General features: G+C 42.0%; 1 protein-coding gene across 3 annotated transcripts in view; it reads right to left on the bottom strand.

Moving 5' to 3' along the window:
- The window catches only part of EIF2AK2 (eukaryotic translation initiation factor 2 alpha kinase 2), a 33608-nt gene extending 14527 nt beyond the window's left edge, over nt 1-19081 (bottom strand). The window contains exons 1-10 of one of the 3 annotated variants that reach the window (XM_070379732.1): nt 18836-19081; nt 13954-14090; nt 11412-11532; nt 9715-9863; nt 7048-7168; nt 6637-6698; nt 6372-6468; nt 4531-4565; nt 2906-2971; nt 916-1038 (exon numbers count right to left, since the gene is read on the bottom strand). In XM_070379732.1, the coding sequence (XP_070235833.1) occupies nt 916-1038; nt 2906-2971; nt 4531-4565; nt 6372-6468; nt 6637-6698; nt 7048-7168; nt 9715-9863; nt 11412-11532; nt 13954-14072 (893 nt within the window). In that variant the 5' untranslated portion in view covers nt 14073-14090; nt 18836-19081. Of the gene's footprint in view, nt 1-915; nt 1039-2905; nt 2972-4530; nt 4566-6371; nt 6472-6636; nt 6699-7047; nt 7169-9714; nt 9864-11411; nt 11533-13953; nt 14091-18835 lie in introns of all 3 variants that reach the window. The other 2 variants (XM_005901906.2, XM_070379733.1) reach the window with 2 other exon arrangements.
- Nucleotides 19082-21955: the final 2874 nt, after the last annotated feature.

Genomic DNA, 21955 nt, shown 5'->3' with positions numbered 1-21955 from the left:
CTCAGTCGTGTCTGACTCTTTGCAACCCCATGAATCGCAGCACGCCAGGCCTCCCTGTGCATCACCCACTCCCGGAGTTCACTCAGACTCACGTCCATCGAGTCAGTGATGCCATCCAGCCATCTCATCCTCTGTCATCCCCTTCTCCTCCTGCCCCCAATACCCCCCCAGCATCAGAGTCTTTTCCAATGAGACAACTCTTCACATGAGGTGGCCAAAGTACTGGAGTTTCAGCTTTAGCATCATTCCCTCCAAAGAAATCCCAGGGCTGATCTCCTTCAGAATGGACTGGTTGGACCTCCTTGCAGTCCAAGGGACTCTCAAGAGTCTTCTCCAACACCACAGTTCAAAAGCATCAATTCTTCAGCGCTCAGCCTTCTTCACAGTCCAACTCTCACATCCATACATGACCACTGGAAAAACCATAGCTTTGACTATACGGACCTTTGTTGTTGGCAAAGTAATGTCTCTGCTTTTCAATATGCTATCTAGATTGGTCATAACTTTTTTAAGCCACTGCATTTTGGAGTGGTGTATTATGCAATAATAGACAACCAGCACAATTATCAACTAGCTTTTACCTTTGGCAAATCAGTTCACATCTTCGAATCTCACTCTCCTCCTCTGTAAGATAAGGAGATGAGACTAGAAAAACTCAAAGGTCACCTTGAGCTAAAAGATTTTATAACTGTAGTTCTCATCAACATAGCCTCAAGGATAATCAATGGTATATCCATTTTTTAATTAAAGTAACCACGGGAAAGTGAGGTCATTTCAGAGTAAGCCAAATATCATTCTCCTCATGAATAATATTTTCAAGGAGGACCAGGAAAAAAAATACACTAATGAAGAAGAGGATATGTAAAAAAGAAGAGTGCAAGTTCACATTTAAAAAAATAAAATATTACTACTTACTCACTATTATATTTAACACATTTAATAACATAAGTCTTCTTATCAATTTTGTGTTTGGCTTTGAAAACTTGGCCAAATCCACCTGAGCCAATTGGTGTTACTTCTGTGAAATCGTTGACCAACCTTGAGAGATAAAATGCTGCTGTTATTCTGAGTTCAATGTCCTCTGTTCCTCCACTCCGACCCTTCTGCTTTCCCTTAAAGGCGCTAGTGAAATGGACTCTATAACAAACAGGACTCTCCCCTTCTGAGTAAGAAGGATCCATTTCACAGAAACTCTTGAATCACAAAGGATAAGTCTTCCCTCTTCCCATCCCAACATAACAGATCACTCCTGGGAGTCAGTCACCGCCTGGCTGCATGAAAGAATGGTAAAGAATCTTCTATTCCAAGTATAAAACTTTAGAGAAGAGTGCCAGACTGTGTTCCCTGCTACTACCAAGCTGTCATACAAGAAATGAGCCTGTTTATGTTTGCACCTCTCTGGGTTTCCCCTCTCTCCTGCCCCACATTCCATCATTAAGACCTGCCAATTTTCTTTCCAAAACACATCTGCGGGTGTCTGCCCACTTTCCCCCATTGGCGCAAGCTTCCAATAAGACTCCCACCAAACCCTCTTCACAAGACACACCACCTCCTCACCTTCCTCTGCTCCAGTCCACGAGCCTCACAGCAATCAGTGTGATAAATACTAAGTCTGATCACGACTATTGGCCAAACGCTTCCCAAGCCTGCCCCTGCATTCAGCAAAACCCAGAAAACCCTGACATAGGCTACCAGGGGCCACCTGTTTGTCCCCGTCCCCTCTCCGGCTTGTCTGGTGACCCCAGCTCCTTGGCCACTGCCCTCCTGGCACATGGCTTTCTCTCAGTTCCTCGGGTGCTCACATTACCTGTCCCACTTTCGCCTTCCCATGTGCTCCTCTTTCGCAGAGTACCAGGGGCTCCCCACCGCCCTGTGCTAACTCATCCCTCAAGCCTCCCCACAACTGTGGCCCAGAGAAAGCCCTGCCTCATCCCTCACCCTAAATTCAAGGGTCCCCAACCACACCATGGCTTTTCCTTTAGACCTCTGGTCACAGTGTGTAATTATCATCCCCACAAAAACTCCAGGAGGACACGGGCTGCTTCTACTGTTCCTGCTATAAATACGATGCCCAGCACCGTGCCAGATATATATTAGGTACTTATTACATACTTGGTCATTCTTTATTATTTCTTGGAGAAGGCAATGGCACCCCACTCCAGTACTCTTGCCTGGAAAATCCCATGGACGGAGGAGCCTGGTAGGCTGCAGTCCATGGGGTCACTAAGAGTCGGACACGACTGAGCGACTTCACTTTATCTTTTCACTTTCGTGCATTAGAGAAGGAAATGGCAACCCACTCCGGTGTTTTGCCTGGAGAATCCCAGGGACGGGAGAGCCTGGTGGGCTGCCGTCTATGGGGTCACACAGAGCCGGACACGACTGAAGTGACTTAGCACAGTATAGCATAGCATTATTATTTCTTAAGTTTGTACTTGATGTTCCTCTGTTGCAAATAGGCCTCCTTTTTAAAAGATACTTTATTTAAGCTCAAACATGCGATCGACCACCAAAGGAACACTTTTCAAAGTGAAATCTGCTATGAAGCTGGAAAATGGAAAACAGATTCAAATGGATCTAATCTGATTCCTGCAGGAGTACTTTTGTTGAAAAAAAATTACTGGTTTACAGAAATATTGGCTTTCAATATTAAAACCTCCCAGAGATGTCAAAGAAACCCACATGAGTACCACACAGACACCACATTCCGTTTGAACACATCTAAAGTGTACTCCTCCATGAGGCAATGATCCTCTGTGGGCCTGATTGAGCTAAAACAAACTGTTCAGGGAGAGATATAACTTAACTTGTCTGATGTTCAACTGTCCCTTAAGAAACTTTTGTCAACTTTTGTACATGTATCCTTAAACAAATTCTTTTTCTTTTTCTTGGTTTTCCCTCTTACCTTTCGTTCACACTATAAATGTTTCCTTCTGTCTTCACAGGAGAGACAAATGTAGGCGCCAAACTTCTAAAAGTTAAGAGAAACACATAAATTCAAAACTAAAATCAAGTATAACTTATTAAGAGTGGATTTTATGCTATGCACTAGGCTTTTTTTTTATTATGAGTCAACTATTAGAATAGCAGGGTAGCAAAGGTTCTAACCTTTGTCTTAAGAAACAATGGGGTTCTCTGTGCTCTAACAATTTTTCACTCTTTTCCTGTGTTTTTCAGCCTTAACACATTGATTGCCAGCATGCCGCTAGCCTCTTTTTCTCCCTTTAGACTCAAAACCTTAGGAAATCTGTCTTGTTGAATTCTCATCCTGGTTGTGTTTCCTTTGTCATTTATTCCTTGCTGGTGGTAAGCCTCCTACAATTGGAAGTCCAAATGCCACCTAAAACTAAACAAATACAAATTGTTATCTTCCCTCCAGGCTTCCCAGGTGGCGCAGTGGTAAAGAATCCACTTGCCCATGCAGGAGACACAGGGATGAGGGTTTGATCCCTGGGTCAAGGAGATCTCCTGAAGAAGGGCATGCCAACCCAGTCCAGTATTCTTGCCTGGGAATTCCCATGCACAGAGGAGGCTGCTGGGCTACAGTCCAAGGGATTGTAGAGTTAGACAACAACAATCTTCCCTCCAAGTCTTGGACTCCCTTGACACCATCAGTGCCATGACACTTGCCTGCATCTCATTCACAAGGAACAGTCATTTCCTTTTTCCTTTGCATCTTCTTCACCCAGCTCTTTAACTCTATTCCCTCAAGTCACGTCTACTCTTCTTCTACAGTCTGTCTCACAAATTCTCCTCCTCCCCATCACTGGATCAGTCTGATGGCCTGACCATCTCACACACAGACCTCGCCTCTCTCCATCTGAACACCAGCATCTGGCATCATCTTTCTGCAAGTGTTACCTACTGTTCAGAATGTACTGGTGCCTCATAGTGGCTCCTGCTGCCGTCTTACTCCCACTGCTAACTGTATTCATATCCTTGCTTTTCTCTTCCGTTCAAGAGGCCAAGTCTTCCTAATTTACAGCACATCTGATCGTTTATTTCTTCCCTGAGTTATGATAACATTTCTACCCTACCTGCTTGTCTGCAAAATAATACACTTCTCTCTCTCTTTTTTTTTTCGGTTGTGCCATGTGGCTTATGGGATCTTAATTCCCCCAACCAGAAATTGTACCTGGCCCTCAGCAGTGAAAGTGCCAAGTCCTAGCCATTTGGTCACCAGGGAATTCACATAATACATTTCTCTTAAGAATACCTCTACAAGCCCACTTCTTCTGTTAGACTTGTCCAAAAGAATGCACTTAACCAATTACTCAACCAATAGCCCCATAGGCCTTTGTGCCTACAATGTATTGTGTGCATATGTTCAAAGACTTCTCTATGTATTTAAAATTATTTGTTCGTAGATTTCAAGATTTCTGTGAGCCTTAATCATGCTTTGAATTCCTGAAACTCCACTCAAATAAGGGCATACAATACAAATACTGAAGACTTCATAAATAAGATGAATAAACTAGATCTGAAATAAAACTTCATTTCTAAATAAGTCCAATGCATGATGATACTCACCTCTTCACCTTCCTGGAATTATTTCTGGAACCGTCCTATAACAAAAGAAAATGGAAAATAGTTTCAGACGGTTAACTCAAGTATCCTGCTTCTCTTGGCCATCTTTTCTCCTGTACTTCTAGATGGTTCTCTGACCACATTTCTTTGTCCTTAAGATTAACAACCTCATCAATTTATATGCTCTCAGCAAGCCCTGCTTTCAGTGTACTTGTCTACATCAATGTTCTCATCAATTATAGCAAAGACAGATATGATAAGAAGGTCAAAAAACACAAATTGTAGGGGCCCTGAGATTCAGTGGTTAAGACTCTGCAATTCTATTCCAAAGCAGGGGGCACGGGTTTGATCTCTGGTCAGGAAACCAAGACCCCATATGCTGTGCAGCACAACAGGGGGAAAAAAAAAAAAGAACTGCAGGGCATGTTCTACAGAAGCACTGATTCTCCAGGTATAGAATATGGCTTCCCAAATGATCCTCTGGCCAGCAGATCTCAGCAAGAAACTATGCATTACAATTACTCACAGTGCTAGTAAAGAAAACAGATGGGGCCCAGGGATCTAGTTTAAAACATTTTTAGGACAAATCAATAATTTAACATTTAGCCAAAAAAGAGGAGTCTTTGACATATCTCTCAAAAATTAACATAGCTCTTTTTTAAGCATATTCACTTTTATTCTGGTAGGTGTTGTGTTGTTTTAACAATTTTAGTAGGTTGACACTGAGTACAAACATCAGACTAAGATTTCTTGAGTTCCTATCACCCACCAGCCTCAGTTTTGCACAGTGACTGCATTATGATTAATTCAGACATTCTGTAAATGGACAATATTTTCTCCAGTCTCTTCTATTACAAACAATTTTGCAAAGAACATGCATATACATGTATCTCTGTGCACACATATATGTCTTTCTCTAAAAGACATATCTAGGTGTAGAATTGGCAATACAGCTGGCACACCCTCAACTCCGCCCAAGTTGCTCCCTAAGACAGTCAAGGCCAATTTATACATCAGCCAGCAACATATACTATTGCTGTAACAGCACATAATAGGCACAACAGGAACAGAGCTGTGTCAACACTTAGAATAGCCAGACTCAAATTTTGCCAATCGGATGGTTTAAAATGGTATCTAGCTGTTGTTTTCATTTGCATTTTCCTGATTATTATGAAGTGAAGCATCCTTTCATATGTCTGTTGCCCCTTTGGGTATCTCTTTTCTAAACTGTCTGTTCAGCTCTTTTGTACATTTTTTCTTTTTTACTGAGTTGCTTATCTTTTTCTCATTGATTTGTTTGTAGTTTAAAAAAATATTTATTTGACTATGCCAGGTCTTCGTTGCAGTATGCAGGGTCTTGTTCCCTGACCAGGGGTGGAACCTGGGCCCCTTGCATTGAGAGCATGGAGTTTTAGCCACTGCACCAACAGGGATGTCTTTCTAGTTCTTTATAAATATAATATTTTGATAACACTAATCATCACCACAAAAACTATCTGATTTTTAAGTTTAGCTCTGATTTATTAAAACAGAAGCAGAAATCTATGAGTGAACCTTCTAAATACCATCCAATTGATAGAAGAAAAGAAGCCAGATTATAGGAATACATGAAAAATACAAAGGTGAGTAGGGAGAGAAAGATGGGAGTGAAGAGCAGAAAAATTTTGCATGTGAGGAATGGGAGTTAATAAAGAAAGGAGAGAGAAAAGGCTGCAAAATATTTTGATTTAATAAGAGCCCATAAAAAAATTGAAAAATTATGACAGGTACTGGAGGTCACTTTTAAATGGGGAAACACAAAGGAAAATAAGATTAACTAGGAAAGTTAGAGACTAATACTATACCCCTGGAGACACGGAAGAGCTGTTTAATGTGCCACTGTTGTTATCACTTCTTTCTGATGCATTTGTTGAGAAGCCATTTTCAGACGGTGATTCAGAACTACTAAAAGAAAAGAGGACAGCTATTAGTTTATGAATTCTACCTATTTTTTGTTGATCACTAATTGCTTTTTCGAAATTCTCCTTCGACATTAAACATTTCCGTAAATATCCGCTCTTTGAGGCTGCAATCTGAATTTGTTTGTCACACTGGTTTGTCCATACTTACGATGTACTCACTGCTGGAGAGTTTCTTTCGACATCACCACACGCAGCACTGAAACAATCTCTCTGCAAGATTTAAAAGTACAACTAAGTGACTTCTTATAGTAGCTTAGTCTCTGTGAACCAACTCCCACATTTATTTCCCCATATTTACCAAATTCACAGCCATAAAGAATTACAGGATTAATACATTTTTATGGATGTTTGATCTGAATTTAAGAAACATTGAGCTGTCATGAGAACTGTGATCCTTCTGAAGCTTCATGGCCACAGGGCTCATTGGTGGGACACAGCATGAAGGAGTGCTTTTGCTATGTGACTGGCTGTCTTGACATCACCTAAATATCATTTAACTTCAAATCAACTTCAGAGAGAATTTTAAAACATAGAAATCAAATCCCAAGGCAGTACATACCATTGTTTCTGATTCTATCTTTTCATAAGCCAGTTTGGCAGCCAACTGTTTTGCCTCCTGTTTAGTGGAACCCACACCACTACCATATTCTTCTTGTCCAATTTTGCATATATAATGAAATCTAGGAGAAATGATAAAGAGTATTAAACCAAATACCAAAAACCAGTAAACGTAACTCATGTGTTCTCAGAAAAAAAAACACACATTAACAAAGGGCTAAATATAACACCAATTTAACAGATTAATAGTTCATATCTTACTTAATTTAAAATTTCAACGAGGGCTTCCCTGCTGGCATTGTGGTAAAGAATTCGCCTGCCAATGCAGGAGAAACATGGGTTCAATCCCTCATCTGGGAAGATCCTACATGTTGTGGAGCCACTAAGCCCATGTGCCACAACTACTGAGTCTGTTCTCTAGAGTCCTGCAGCCACAGCTACAGAGCCCATCTGCCGCACCTACTGAAGCCCACACATCCTAGAGTCCGTACTCTGCAAGTGGAGAAGCCACCACAACGAGAAGCCTGAGCATGGCCACTAGAGCGTAGGCCCTGCTTGCTGCAACTAGAGAAACCCCACGCAGTAATGAAGACCCAGCACAGCCAAAACTAACTAAATAAATAAATAAAAATTATATTTAAAAAGCAAAATAAATATATATATATATTTTTTTCAATGAGATGGCTAATCAGTTTACCAGAATAACCAGCATTGGCTAATAGCCCAGCTTCCATTCTCTAGGGAACGTTCTAACTCTTTGCTGCTTCATTGAAAGATGTGGCATTAAGGTACCAAGTGGTGATTTTTTAAAATTCCCCAAAAGTCAAAAGACATGGAGGCAGAGAAAGAAGAAAGAGATCTAATGAATTTTTCAGAGATGTTCAACTGCTACGATAAAATCCGTAGAGGCTTCTACAGGAGAATAATAAGGTGACAGTGTTTTGGAGGACATGGGCCAAGTGTATCTAACTTCAGCTCTAACTTCAGCATTTTCTGCGCCCACTGCCCCCCGCCCCCCACGCTCATGTACACAAAAACCTAGGCAAATCCTCACAATGCAAAAGCCCCATGCTGAAGTCACTTAATTTTCATATGAGCTACAAGGATGCTTGTAGTTAGGCAAGGAGCCCTGGACAATTATAGAAGAACTATATTTAAGGTGGCAAAGCAACAGACATGGCAATTTATATCATGGAGTTACCACGTGGTGCTACAGAATTATGGCAGTATTATTCATCGTGGATGGAAACACTCTACCAGTGAGTCTTCCCCACTAGGCTCTGAAGGGAAATTAGGGAGCTGGGCTGAAGGACTCGATTATTTCTGTGGCTCCTGTTTTTCTTCAGCACTCCCTAAACAGTCTTCTTTTCTTTAACAATCAAATGTTAAAGCACTAGGTCAAAGGAATCAAACAGGTGAGCTACGGGAAAATAAAATAGCTCTTAATTTATGGAGACTGACTCACAGAATTCACTTTTGACTCTTTCATTCCAGTGAATCCTATCACATTTTTGTCTTCCTGGTTCTGGCCTAAAAGCCATTGGGGTGAACAGTAAAATTCATAGAACAGTATCCTAAAGTGGGGTGTTTGGACTATTCGCCTTTTAGAATTTTTGTCCTTCTCTCTCATTTAACTGATTGGTTGTAGCTGAGAAACAACCTTCTTCACACTCATTTTCTTTCTGCTTTTCCCAGTTCAAATTCATTCTTCATCCTCATCTCCAAAGTCTTTGCCCACTGGTGAGACGTTCTCATTATCTCTGACTGACCTTCTCATCCATCCCCCTCATCATATCCCTCAAATCCTGGTCTCCTCACCATCCAGGGTGAAAACCCAGTCCTTATTTATTTATTTTTGGTTGTGTTGGGTTTTTTTTTTTGCTCTGTGGGCGTCTCATTGTGGTGGCTTCTCTTGCTGCGGAACACAGGCTCTGGATTGCAGGGTCAGTAGTTTCGGTGCTGGGGCTGAGTTGCTTCATGGCATGTGGGATCTTCCTGGACCAGGGATCAAATCTACCTCTCCTGCATTATTGGTGGGTGGATTCTTAACCGCTGGACTACCAGGGAAGTGTTTTTATTTTTCCTTTTGTCTGCACAGCATACACGATATTCGTTCCCCAACCAGGATTCAAACTCATGCCCCCTGCATTAGAAGCTTAGAGTCTTAACCACTGGACCAGGGTTTCCTAAACCTATGTTTCACCAGGAACTCCCTAAACCCATTCCTTCTAATACATAGTACTTGCCTAGAGAGTGACACTATTCAATAAAATCTGAAGGCCAAACATCTCCATTCTGACAAGAGTGGAAAGAGACTCAGTCCACACATGTGGCAGGGCTCTTCTCACACAGCCACTGTGACCTCAGGGATGGGAAGGTCTTCACCACCTGACCTCTCTTAGATTTCCTGCAGACTAAACCACCCAGAGAGATCTCAGAAATAAAGGATTTCCCAGATTTGATCTATTGTGGGATATGGGTGCCCAGACTTCAGCAATGAAGCATTTTAATATTTTCATTACAAAGATGTCAAACTGCAATAAGGTCATAAAAAACCTTCTCTGCATAATGTACCAAAAAAGACAGATATTTTTGGAAAATTAGACATGAAAATAAGGTTGCTCTATTGCTTAGATATAGTGAAACAGAAGGAAAAACAACATCTCACCCTTCGGGCCCATCACCCTTTGATTTACATTCTTCATAAGTTACACATAGGTTTTTCTTCTGGGAGATCGTATTAAGACGGCCTATGTAATTCTCAATGGGTGGTCCTTCTGGAATATTTGTTGTCAGCTGAGATGAAAAACTAACTGACTAAAAGAAAAAAAAACCCATAAGGATAAATTTTAACAAGAAAAGACATTACATATTTTCCTTTTAAAGTTTCAAAAGGGAAAACAAAATAGTCAATTTTCTTGTTTATCTAGGTAAAACTATAAAGCTTTCTGATTTGTTGTATCTTTTGTAATCTCAAAGGACAAGATAACACATACTGAAATAAAGTTATATCCTAGATCACAACTTCATAGGAAACAGGAATAAAATACATTACTCCTTCCACTATTATCTGCCCCTTTTAAAATTCCCAATCTGTCAAAATCTTGTCCAAAGTTTTTCTACTTTGTTAACTTTGTCAAAGAATTTTTGGTTTTATTGACCTTCTTTATTATATCTTTGTTTTTTTCACATCAATTTATTCCCTTTTGTTATCACAGTCTTACTTCTGCTTTTTCGTGGGTAAAGGTATTCTATTGTTCTTTTTCTGACTTCATGACTTGGTTTTCTGGCTCATTAACAATTTATAAGTTTTGGGGGTTTTCCTGATTTATTTTGCTCAATTTTGATTAAAAGGGTGACACCTTCTAGTAAAATTATATATATATATATGTATATATATATATATATTTATTTTTTTTTGCTGCACTGTATGGTACTTGGGATCTTAGTTCCCAGACCAGGGATCAAACCTGTGCCCCCTAAGGTGGAAGCCTAGAGTCTTAACCACTGGACCACCAGGAAGATCCCAGTGAGTAAGATTTTTCATGAAAGTATCTTGAATACTGAAATTCTGAAAAATTTTGAAAATTTGAGAATGATCCATTTTTGTCCCACATGCAAAATGACTTCCTGCCTCATTTTACAGATGCTGCTCCAGTGTTGTCTGGTTTTTAATGGTGGTGTGGGCAGCATGATTTTTTTTTCATTTTTATATTTTGTATAAGTTCTTCTGTCTGGATACTTGTAGGATTCTTTCTTCATCCCTAGAGCTCAGTCCTTTCACAAAGGCCAATGTTGTTCTTGGTGGTTCCATATTTTTCAATATCTTATGAGCCGCTGAGTTGTTTCAATCTGCAGGTAGCTCTTTCTTTATTTCATAAAGACTTTCTACTGCTCTTTTCAGAGACAGCTTTTTCTGTACTAGTTTACTTACTTTGTTTGCATCTTCAGCAATACCAATTATACATATGTTACTTTTGCATCATCTGCCCTCCATATATTAATGTATCATTCTCCTCATGGTTCCTTCCATCTCTGCCCTTCTCCACTGCATTCCCTCAATCAGGTGGAGGGGCTCCTTCCAGAACCTGTTAGCTCATTTCTCACTGTTTCCTTAGAGTATGTCACTGCTGTTGGCACTCTAAATAGGTATCGCCCATCTTGCCCGCTCTTTTTGAGGTGGACCTCTTATTCAGGGTTCTATAGAAAAGAGTCCAGGAAAAAGAATGAACTAAACTTTGAAAGCAAAAGAACTTGTGAATGGTTTTATTCTGCATGTGAGTATTTTCTCACAGGACAGGGCAAAATACCATAGATATTTGTGAGTTCCCTTTCACAATGGGAAAAAAAAAGGTAATTACTCACCTTACGGTCTTTATTAATTATTTCCAAAGCTAATTTGGCTGCAGCGTTTTTGGCTTCCTTCTTTGATCTACCTTCAGTCTGTGGATATTCTTTATCATCTATTATAACTTGATATGTAAACCTGATTACAATGAAAAATTCAAAGAATATCATAAAATTCATGCATTATTTAACTAGCATTCTAATCATAACTGCCTTCTGTGACTACCTTTGAAAATTTTAACCTGTGTTCCACATAAAATAATCATAAGGAATTTGATTTAGGCCATTCAGGTATGACCTAAATCAAATCCCTTACGATTATACAGTGGAAGTGACAAATAGATTCAAGGGGTTAGATCTGATAGACAGAGTGCCTGAAGAACTATGGACGAAGGTTCATAACACTAAACAGGATGCAGTGATCAATACCATCACCAAGAAAAAGAAATGCAAAAAGGCAAAATAGTTGCCTGAGGAGGCCTTACAAACAACTGAGAAAAGAAGAGAAACAAAAGCCAAAGGAGAAAAGGAACGATACACCCATGTGGATGCAGACTTCCAAAGATTAGCAGGGAGAGAGAAGAAAGCCTTCCTAAGTGATCAATGCAAAGAAATAGAGGAAACCAGCAGAATGGGAAAGACTACAGATCTCTTCAAGAAAATTAGAGATACCAAGGGAACATTTCATGCAAAGGTGGGCAAAATAAAGGACAGAAATGGTATGGACCTAACAGAAGCAGAAGATATTTAGAAGAGGTGGCAAGAATACACAGGAGAACTGTACAAAAAAGATCTTTATGACCCAGATAACCACGATGGTATGATCACTCACCTAGAGCCAGACATTTTGGAGTGTGAAGTCAAGTGGGCCTTAGGAAACATCACTATGAACAAAGGTAGTAGAGATGATGGAATTCCAGTTGAGCTATTTCAAATCTTAAAAGATGATGCTGTGAAAGTGCTGCACTCAATATGCCAGGAAATCTGGAAAACTCAGCAGTGGCCACAGGACTGGAAAAGGTCATTTATCACTCCAATCCCAAAGAAAGGCAATGCCAAAGAATGTTCAAATTACTGCACAATTGCACTCATGTTACATGCTAGCAAAGTAATGCTCAAAATTCTCCAAGCAAGGCTTCAACAGTACATAAACCAAGAACTTCAAGATGTTCAAGTCGGATTAAGAAAAGGCAGAGGAACCAGAGATCAAATTGCCAACATCTGTTGGATCATCGAAAAAGCAAGAGAATTCCAGAAAAACATCTACTTCTGCTTCACTGACTAAACTAAAGCCTTAGACTGTATGGATTACAACAAACTGTGGAAAATTCTTAAAGAGATGGGAATACCAACCACCTTACCTGCCTCCTGAGAAATCTATATGCAGGTCACGAACCAACAGTTAGAACCCGATACAGAACAATGAACTGGTTCCAAATTAGGAAAGGAGTACGTCAAGGCTGTATATTGTCACCCTGCTTATTTAACTTATATGCAGAGTACATCATGCAAAATGCCAGGTTGGATGAAGCACAAGCTGGAATCAAGATTGCCAATAGAAATATGAATAACCTAAGATACACAGATGATACCACCCTTATGGTAGAAAGTGAAGAAAGAGCCTGTTGATGAAGGTGAAAGAGGACAGTGAAAAAGTTGGCTTAAAATTCAACATTCTACTGGTAAATAGATGGAGAAACAATGGAAACAATGACAGACTTTATTTTCTTGGGCTCCCAAATCACTGCGGATGGTGACTGCAGCCATGAAATTAAAAGGCACTTGCTCCTTGGAAGAAAATCTATGACCAACCTAGACAGCATATTAAAAAGCACAGACATTACTTTCCCAACAAAGGTTTATGTAGTCAAAGCTATGATTTTTCCAGTAGTCATATATGGATGTGAGAGTTGGACCGTAAAGAAGTCTGAGCGCTGAAGAATTGATGCTTTTGAACTGTGGTGTTGGGAAAGACTCCTGAGAGTCCCTTGGACTGCAAGATCAAACCAGTCAATCCTAAGGGAAATCAGTCCTGAATATTAATTGGAGGGACTGATGCTGAAGCTGAAGCTCCAATACTTTGGCCACCTGATACAAAGAGCTGACTCATTAGCAAAGACCCTGATGCTGGGAAAGACTGAAGGCAGGAAGAGAAGGGGATGACACAGAATGAGATGGTTGGATGGTATTACCAATTCGATCGACATGAGTTTGAGCAAACTCTGGGAGACAGTGAAGGACAGGGAAGCCTGGCGTGCTGCAGTCCATGGGGTTGCAAAGAGTCAGCCACGAGTGAGTGACTGAACAACAACCACCACACAGAATTCAAGCAGTCACCCTAAACAGCAAAACAGTACATCATTTTGAAGCATGGGAAGGTTTATACACTGTTTTTTTCTTTGGAGTCCTCTGAAGTTACCACTTTACATCGAAAAGATTCTCATCATCTTCTCTGGCAGCGTTGCTCTCATGCTAAAGAACTGACCTCAAAATTGTGCCAAAGTTGCTATTCTCCCAGTTTTAATTTTATATGGATATACCCTTTCTTATAGCAACTTACCTAAAATTATGTGGAGGTCCTGTCTTAGCCAGTTCACAATACCTAACTTCTACACAGTTCTTTTGTTGGTATTTATTAAGTTCTTCTATGTAGAAACATGGTGAACGACCAGTGGCCATTTTTTTTCCTCTAGTAACCTACAAAAAAAAAAGAGAATTTTGAAAGAAGTGATATACTCAGAAAATATTTAATTTCCCCAGTTTAGTTTAAGAGATAAAACAGGGTAAGATGACTCTCCTTTATATGACTCATCTCAGCCCCACATAAATCCAGAGAAAACTTTCTTACAAGATCTTTCTTTCTCTCTCGTGGACTACAAAATCAAGTTAATTTTTCCAAGATTTTCTACTTTCAAAACTCAACTGGCCAAAAAAGGATGGGGGTCCTTCTCCTTAACTTTTCTTTCTGCTTCCACTAACAAGTGCAAGTCTGTCCATCTGCTTAAAAAGATAAAAGCCTGAAGGAGGAGGATTAGAATTATTTTTGCTGAGAATAAAAAGGTTGAGTGTCTATATAAAATTTATGAAATCATGAAGGATTTAGCTGTACGGACAAAGATTCTCCTATGAAACCCCACAAAACTTCCATTTGAAATTTTCAGAAGTCAGCTTTAGGACAATTTACTTGGCAGACACATTAGGCCCTAGTTTATGGTTCTCACTGGACGAAGATAGTAACAATGATTCAAATTACAAATAAAATCTAAAGAATATAGAATTTAAATATAAGAGCCAAAGCTATAAAACTTTAAATATAAGGGTGAATCTTCACAATCTTAGATTTGGCAGTGGAATCTTAGCTATGACAGCAAAAGCATAGCAACAAAAGAAAACATAAATAAACTGGACCTCATCAAAATTAAAAATATTTGCATATCAAAGGACACTAAGAGGAAAATGAAAAGACAGTCTTCAGAAAGGGATTTTTATAAATAATATATCTGATAAAGACCTAATATCCAGAATATATGAAGAACTTTTACAACTCAACAATAAAAAGAGTTAAGAAATTAAAAAATAGGCAAAGGATTGAATAGATATTTCTCCCAAGAAGACATACAAATGGCCAACAAGCACACGAAAAGATGTTTAATATCATTACTTATTAGACAAATACAAATCAAAACCACAACTAGATTCTACTTCACACCCACTAGGCTGGTAAAAATAATAATAATATAGAAAATAAATGTATTGGTGAAAATATAGAGAAATTATAAACCTCATATATCGCTGACGGAATGTCAAGTAATGCAGCCTCTATGAAATTTGATGGTTCCTCAAAAAGTTAAACTTAGATTTACCATAAAAGTGAAAGTGAAAGTCACTCAGTCGTTTCTGACTCTTGCGACCCCATACAGTCCATGGAATTCTACAGGCCAGAATACTGGAATGGGTAACCTTTCCCTTCTCCAGCAGATCTTTCCAACCCAGGGATCGAACCCAAGTCTACCGTATTGCAGGCGAATTCTCTTACCAGCTGAGCCACAAATACCACCCATCAATTTCACCCCTTTGGTGTATATCCAAAGAATTGAAAAACAGGTTTTCAAATACTTACACAGGAATATGCAAAACAGCACTAGTCACAATAATCCAAAAGTAGAAACAAATCAAATATCTATCAACTGAAGAAAGGTGAACACAATGCTGTACATCTACACATGGAATCTTATCCTTTAAGATATCCTTTAAGCCCCGAAAAGGATAACGTATTGAAACATGCTGTAACGTGGTTAAATGTCAAAACATGCTAAATGAAAGAAGTCAGATGTAAACAGTAACACAGCATATCTATGATTCCATCTACGTGAAACATCCAGAATAAGTAAATCCATAGACAGAAAGTGGACCCTGTTGACCTCTTGTTTCTTATTAGCAAGCTCTTTTGATTTTCCTTCTTCCAAGGTGACAAGTTCTTTCTGACACTCCTTAATCTCCACAGCCTTTAGATGCTGGAGTTTCCCCCAAGACTTGGTCCAAAAACACTATTCTCTTCACTCTATATTTTCTCCTCAAGGAAATTTCTCTCATGGCCATGATTTCACAGATCACCTATTTGTCATTACCTCTGAAATTTATACATAATTTATGAACCTCTTTCTGAGTTTCAGAGCTCTCTATCCAACCTCTCCACTTGGACATCTTAATGGCTTTTAAACTCCAAAAATCTAAAACTGCATTTATAATCTTCTCTCAGACTGGTTTAGAGTTTCCTTCCTCAGAAAATGACTCCACTGTCCACCCATGTCTGAAAGCCATGAATCTGGGAGGCATCCTGGACATGTCCTCTCCGTGCCTTCTGATCTATACCTAAGCCCTGTCCTCCAAATCCTTTGACTTCTCAGTGATGTCTAAAACCACCATCCTGGTTCAAGCCATCACCGTCTCACTCCTGGACTGCTGCAAGAACCTCAGAACCAATTCCTCACGGTTGCTACAATTTCTTCTCTAACCTGCAGCCATCATGATTTTTTAGTAGAACCTCTTTCTCATTGTTGTAAAATAAACATAACATGAAATTTGCCATTTTTAAGTGAACAATTTGTGGGCAAAAGCATTTTCACAATGTTGTAAGCCCACCATCACCATCTATTTCCAAAACTCTTTTCATCTCCCCAAATAGAAAGTCTGTACCCACTAAACAATGACTTCCCATTTCCCTTCCCCCTCAGCCCCTGGTAACCACCATTCCATTTTCTATGCCTATACATTTGCCTATTCCAGGTATCTAGTATTAGTTGAATTATACCATATTTGTCCTCTTGTGTTTTAGCTAATGTCTTCAAGGTTCATCCATGCTATATGAAGCATATATCACAATTTCCTTCCTTTTTAAGGCTGAATACTATTCCACTGTATGGATATCCCACATTTTGTTTATCTATTCATCTACTGATGAACACTTGGGTTATTTCCATCTTTCGGCTATTGTGAATAATGATGATATGAACATTGTTGTACAAAAATCTATTCAAATGCCTACTTTTGAATCTTTTGAGCAGACACCTAGAGGTGGACTTGCTAAATCATATGGTAATTTAGAGTCAACTTTTTCAAGAATTGTCAAATTACTTTCCACAGTGGCTGTACCATTTTGCACTTCCATCAGCATGCACGAGGGTTCCAATTTCTCCAAATCCTCACCAACAGTTGTTATTTTCCATTTTTAAAATAGTCGTGTCAGAATCTTTTAAAACCTCACTTCAGTCATGCAGCCTCCACAGGCCATCTGAATTGTTTTTGTCAAGGTTACCGATGGCTCCCCCACCTCTGCAACTAGTCAGTGGTCTGTTCCCAGCCCTTTTCTTCTTGACACATAACTGGCACAAGACATGGTCGCTCCTATGTCCCTCCTTACCCCTTTGCTTGGACACTTAAGATACCATCCTCTCCTGGTTTCCCTCCTTTCTCACAAGCTATTCCTTTTCTGTCTCCTTTCCTGGTTCCACTTCATCATCCTTTCTTTTAAATACTGCATTGTCTCGGGGTCCAGGTCTCATATCTCCTCTCTGCTCTACTTACACTCACTCCCTGGTGATCCCCTCAAGGCTTGGAGCTTTAAATTCCACCTACACAGAGATGGTTCTCAAAAGGACGCCTCCCCCACTAACTCTTTCCTGGCTCCCAACTGCTTCTGACCAACAAACTCCCTCCTGAAATGCTCTGGACTCTACCCCCTTAGCTGCTTCTGCCTGGTGAACTCCTGCTTCCTCTAGATCTCAGCTCAAGTGTCACTTCCCACACCCCCTGGAAGACATCCTGGTTTGATGCTCTACAGCCCTTGTCTCCTTTATTACAATTGCTAATTTAACTGACTGTCTTCCAAAAGAGACCAAGAGCTACAAGAAGCAACAAAGTCCAGAAGCAACAAACAGGAGAGGATAAGAGATGGCTGGAAGTGCTCCAATGAAGCGAAATAGGTCTATGAGATAGACGGGGCATTAGGAGGTGGGGACAGAGATACGAGGGAGGTGGCTGTAATACAGTGGCAAGGGAAGACCCTTCTTAGGAGGCAACACTGAAATCAAGCCTGGATGATGAGAAAGTCCATCATGCTTAGACAGGGGGAAGTGCATCTCAGGCAGAGGAAACCGTCAGGCAGGCACCAGCATGGCTTTTGGAAGGCTAAGAAAAAGTCAAGGAAACTGCTGCACAGTGAACGAAGGGAAATGGTGGGATTTGAGTCAGAGAGGTAGGCAGGTGCCACAGCACAGAGACCTTGAAGACAAACCTACAGGAAATATTACAACGTGATAAGTACTAGGAAAACTAAAGCAGAGTAGGGGGTACTGTAAGGGAATGGCCGAGTTTCTTTTACATGGAGGTTTTTCAGGGAAGGCTGCTCTCATACTGTTACATTGGAACAAGTACAGGGTAAAGCAAGCGACTGGCCTATACAGGTCTCTGGGAAGAGCTTTCCAGGAAGAAACAGGCAGTGCAAAAGCCCATAGGCAGGGGCAGTGCTTGGCAGTGCTCCAAGAACCGAAAGGAGGCCTGTGTGGTCGGAAAGGAGGGCCCAGGGGCCCATGCCTGTAGGCCAGCAACCTTCTAGAGGGTTCTAATGAGATGGAAAGTTATTGAAGAATGGGGGATAGGGTGGGGATTGAGGGTTCCCTGCTCTGCCTTCGAGGGCCTGGGGTTGCTACGGTGCGAGAAGCTGGGGGGGTGGGGGTGGGGGTGGGGTGGAGGGCCAGAGTTTGGGCGGGGGCCAAAGATGGGCAATTGGGAGACAATTTCAAGGGATTTTGGGCAGGAGATTTTTGTTGCCAATCTTGGGCAATTCAGGCCTCCGTATTTCACATTGTCTATCAAGCCACAGGACTTTTCCGTTTTCCACGGGTTCCCCTCCCCCCAGCAACCAGGCCCGGGTTAGTGGTTACCTGCTGGTTTAAAAATTCTTCGCGGGAAGAAAATGACTGTCAGCTCCCACCGCGCTGCAGGATGCTTTCCCCTGGTCCAGCCAGGGCCAGCACTCGGCTGCGGGCCTCGGACAGCGCTACCGGGGCGGCGGCGCAGGGGTCCGGGGCCTCTTATCGGCGTCCAGTCCCGGGCTGGGGAGGCGGACAGGCGGGCTCGCTCCGCGCTGGCTCCAGCTGCCGGCCCTCGCAGCTCCCGCGCCGCTACAGTCAGCGGAAGCTCGGCGAGTCTGGGCGGCTCGCTCTCGGTTTCGTTTTCCCGACGGACTCCGCCTTCCTTCGGCCGCCCCGGCCCCTCCCGCACGGGTCCGCACAGGCCCCGCGATCGCCTGAAACCCGCGTCAGGCCTCCACCTGGAGTCCGCGCGCGGACGTCCAGGGCCTTGCAGCCCCCACCCCGGCTGCTGGGACTGTCGCCGGCCCCGGTGCGGGGCAGGGTCCTCCGGGAGATGGGGAGGGCATTGAGGTCTCCGAGGCCCGCAACGTGGCAGGCCCTCTGCCGTAAATGCTCCCCTTGCCTCTTCAACGCCAGCATTTGGGGTGGGGTGAGCTGACTTATTTGCAAAGACCCTGATGCTGGCAAAGATTGAGGGCAGTAGGAAAAGGGGATGACAGAGGAGGAGATGGTTGAATGGCATCACCGACTCAATGGACATGGGTTTGGGTGGGCTCCAGGAGTTGGTGATGGACAGGGAGGCCTGGCGTGCTGCGGTCCACGGGGTCGCAGAGTCGGACACGACTGAGCGACTGAACTGAACTGGAGGGGCTGGATATCATTGGCTCCATTTCATAATGGAAGAAACTGAGTAAATCAACTCTGCCAAGGCAGAGCCAGGATTCCATTGCCCGTAACCAACGAAGCACCTCTCCTCACAGCAACCCAGACGGGGGATGCAGAGGCATAATCTCCCTTCTCTCTGTTTCCATGTAACCATTCATTTATTCAACAGGTAATTGTACCTGCTGTACCAGGTACCAGCCAGCAGTTAGGAGAGCCATCTGCTTCCTGAGGGGTCTCCTGGAGTTTACAACCAAAGTCCTTACCAGTAGGATTTTTAATGAGAAAATTTTAAATCCTGCAAGATATCCTGAGGCAAGGTTTGGTGGCTCAGACGGTAAAGAATCTGCTTGCAATGCCACAGATCCGGTTTGTTCCCTGGGTTGGGAAGATTCCCCGAGAAGAGAACCCACTCCACTATTTTTGCCTTGGAAATCCCGTGGATAGAGGAGCAAGACAAGACATCCTCCTCATCTAATGGACTATCACACTCCCAGAGTAATACTGGCACCTTGACTGAGTGACTGAGGAGTGCTGAGTACCCATCTCACAGCAGTATTACAAGGTAGGTGCCATCACTATGCCCATTTAACAGATGAGAAAACCGAGGTCCGAGGCACAGAGAAGTTAAGTAACAGCTGGTAAGCAAGGGAGCTAGAATTAGAACCAGAAGCCTGTACCTCGACATCCTAGCTAGGGTGAGGGGGAAGAGGCATTTCCAAGGTGGACTTCAGGTACACATTACATATTGGCTATTGGCTTTCCCGTGTCTCTTTTGCAGCCTCCGGTACTGCAGCCTATCAGTGGGAAACACTATAGTTTCCTTGATTTAACTTCCCCACATATGAAGCCCTAGTGGAAGATTTGGAAGGTAGACAGGGGTCAGACCCCTCTTTCTGTGGCCCTTTGAGATGACAGAAAGCTCCAACTGTAGTGATTGTTTGCCGGAGTCCATTTACCAGCTTTGTGGGTGTGAGGTGGTTGTTTCAGAGGTAACGGCAATAGCAATGACATGTTTTCTGACTTTTTAAAGCCCCTGAACTGGCCGAAAGAGCTTAAAGAAAGAAAATGACAAGCTCAAGCATGGTCAGAGGATACAAGCTTTTATGACTGCCCGGAAGAACCTCTTGCTTCCTGTCATCTCAAGGTTCATGGAGCAGAAATTAGGTGTGGAGTTCAGTGCTGCAGTTAGCTGTTATTGTATAACCTTAATTTGTACCCTCCTCAGATCTCTTCTATGAACACTGAGGCCATTGACTGGGAAAGAATAAGATCCTGGGAATTTGGGTGGATTCAAAGGAGTGAAAAAGTTAGCTTAAAGTTCAACATTCAGAAAACTAAGATCATGGCATCCTGTCCCATCACTTCATGGCAAATAGATGGGGAAACAGTGGCTGACTTTATTTTTGGAGGCTTCAAAGTCACTGCAGATGGTGATGGCAGCCATGAAATTAAAAGACGCTTACTCCTTGGAAGGAAGGTTGTGACCAACTTAGACAGCATATTAATCAGCAGAGACATTACTTTGCCAACAAAGGTCCATTTAGTCAAGGCTATGGCTTTTCCAGTAGTCGTGTATGGATGTGAGAGTTGGACTATAAAGAAAGTTGAGTGCCGAAAAATTGATGCTTTTGAACTGTGGTATTGAAGAAGACTCTTGAGAGTCCCTTGGACAGCAAGGAGATCCAACCAGTCCATCCTAAAGGAGGTAAGTCCTGAGTGTTCATTGGAAGGACTGATGTTGAGGCTGAAACGCCAATACTCTGGCCACCTGATGGGAAGAGCTGACTCATTGGAAAAGACCCTGATGCTGGGAAAGATTGAAGGCAAGAGGAGAAGGGGACGACAGAGGATGAGATGGTTGGATGGCATCAGCTACTCAATGGACAAGAGTCTGGGTGAACTCCGGGAGTTGGTGATGGACAGGGAGGCCTGGCGTGCTGCGGTCCATGGGATCACAAAGAGTCGTATACGACTGAGTGACTGAACTGAAAGGAGTCCACTGCCCTCCGAAATTCTGCTGAATCACCACAGCTCTTCCATGCTTGTTGGATAAGGCTGGTACAGCCAAACTTGAAGAGCCTGAAGTTGTCAGCTTGTAAGGAGGTGCTGATTTTCCAAATGTCCTATTCCTACCTCATGAACTCACTTCTAGAACTAGAATCAGATGCTAGAATGCTTCAAGAGGATACAGACAAGATCTGACCCAAAGAATACTGTTTACATAATGAAAGAATTACCAGATTTCACTAATTTTTATCAGCAGAAATCCAAGAAAAGTGCGTGGGTATGACTCTAAAGGTAACA

This window comes from Bos mutus, chromosome 11 (assembly GCF_027580195.1).
Source record: "Bos mutus isolate GX-2022 chromosome 11, NWIPB_WYAK_1.1, whole genome shotgun sequence".
Lineage (NCBI taxonomy): Eukaryota > Metazoa > Chordata > Mammalia > Artiodactyla > Bovidae > Bos > Bos mutus.
Note: the sequence above shows the minus strand (reverse complement) of the source record. Positions and strands in the feature narration are given on the sequence as shown.